We start from the raw sequence: 1,973 nt of genomic DNA on the forward strand, positions 1-1,973 counted from the left end.
TAATCCCAGCACTTGGGAGGCAGAGGCAGGTGGATTTCTGAATTCGAGGCCAGCCTGGTCTACAGAGAAACCCTGTCTCAAACAAAACAAAACAAAACAGATTTCAATGACACCCATAGTTTTTAGAATAAACTCCAACTTCATGTTGTTGTATAGTCCTGCCTTCCTTTCTAGCCCCAAGTGGTCACTTTTCTTTGACCATCCCAGTTATTTGCAATTTACCAATTGAGTTGTGGTTTCTCTCTTGTCTTAAAAGCCTGAAGCTTCTTATTTCAACTCCTCCTTCATATGATTTCTGGGAAGCCCACCAGTGTGTAGGTCCCTCCTATGTAATTTTTTGGTTTTTGTTAGTCTTATTAGCCCATACTGGACTCAGCTCTGTGTAGACTGAATTTCTGATCCTCTCCTTCTTAACATGTGACCTCTAACTATGCCCCATCCTACCCTGGGCACACCTGCAGCACAGATGCATGACCCTTACAATGTATTTCTTCTTTGCTCTCACCGAAGAATAAGACTGCCATATTCACTAACTCTCAGAACCTAGAATAACTAGTATTGTTGAAAGAACTTATGGCAATACCAAGCTGCTTCAGTTTACAAATTAGTCACTAAGATGTGTATCAACAAGGGGCAGGTGAGATGGCTCAGTGATTAAGAGTTCTTACTGGTTGCTCTCTAGAGGGCCCGGTTCAAGTCCTAACACTCATAAGGCAACTCACCAAGTCCGTAATTCCAGTTCTGAGAGTCCTAAAGCCATCTTCTGGGTTTAAGAACGCTAGGATCATGGTGCTAAGACACACACACAGGCCAAAGACCACACACAACGGAAAGCAAACTCTGGAAATCAAACTTTAAATGACTCATCAACGGTAAACCTGGTGACATGTGCTTGTCATCCTAGCACCAAGTCAACCCAGCCTACACAACAAGCTCCAGCCAGGGCTGCACCATGAGACCCCGCCAAAGAGGTGGGGGTGGGGAGCGACCCAAAAAAATACAAATTCACTCAGAACTAGTCGCTTTATATTCCCTTACAAGTACCCTCACAAGATAAATGACTTCCAATTTCAGTGTCTTTATTTAAGGCTAGGTCTTAAGACATAACAATCATATCACACCTGGCCCAAGTCAGTTTACCCCAAGTTCTTAAATATTTCAATCTTACTTTAAAAGAACATTCAGAGCTAGCCTGGGCTACATAGTAAGATCCTGTTTTTGTTTTTTTTTTTTAATAATAGGGCTGGAAAGATGGCAAGGCATTCCTTTTGCAAAAGAGCCAAATTCGGCTGCTACCATATCAGCAGGCTCCCAGTCACCTACAACTCCAGCTAGAGGTGATCCAAGGTCTTCGGCCTCCATGTGCACACATACGCATACACACACACACACACACACACACACACACACACACACACAGAGTCATACTCGCATATATATACAGTCACTGCACACGAGCACACACACACATACACACACACACACACGCATTGTAAAATACAGTACTGGAAACAGGAATTCGATATGCCTACCACGTCTCTGAGTACTTGTGTCACGGTTGTATTTGCATTTCCACCTTTAATCAGCATGGCATTCTTAATGTTCTCACTGACTTTCGGTTCTCTCTTCTCAAGGAATCTCTTAGCCCTTTTTGTTTTAGGCTTTCTGTACAAAAATAAAAATAAAAATAAAGCACAACTCAGAATAAATTACACATTTTGCACATATGATACAACAACAACTTGACTGACCCAAAAACTCAGCAGGAATCATACTCACACTTATCAAGTAGGATTCCAACAAAAACAACAACAAAAAAGAACAAAAACAAAAACCTCACTTAGCCAGTTGTGATGGCACACAACTTTAATCCCTGCAATTGGGAGGCACAGGCAGGTGGATTTTTGAGTTCAAGACCAGCCTGATCTACAGAGTGAGTTCCAGGACAGCCAGGGCTACACAGAGAAACCCTG

At 42.4% G+C, this 1,973-nt stretch overlaps 1 protein-coding gene across 1 annotated transcript in view; it reads right to left on the minus strand.

Moving 5' to 3' along the window:
• Rpf2 (ribosome production factor 2 homolog) overlaps positions 1–1,973 on the minus strand; it is a 25,160-nt gene that overhangs the window by 21,864 nt on the left and 1,323 nt on the right. The window contains exon 2 of the mRNA XM_031347754.1: positions 1,533–1,665. Coding sequence (XP_031203614.1) covers positions 1,533–1,665 — 133 coding nt within the window. The remainder of the gene's footprint in view (positions 1–1,532; positions 1,666–1,973) is intronic.

Source organism: Mastomys coucha, unplaced genomic scaffold (assembly GCF_008632895.1).
Source record: "Mastomys coucha isolate ucsf_1 unplaced genomic scaffold, UCSF_Mcou_1 pScaffold3, whole genome shotgun sequence".
Taxonomy (NCBI): domain Eukaryota; kingdom Metazoa; phylum Chordata; class Mammalia; order Rodentia; family Muridae; genus Mastomys; species Mastomys coucha.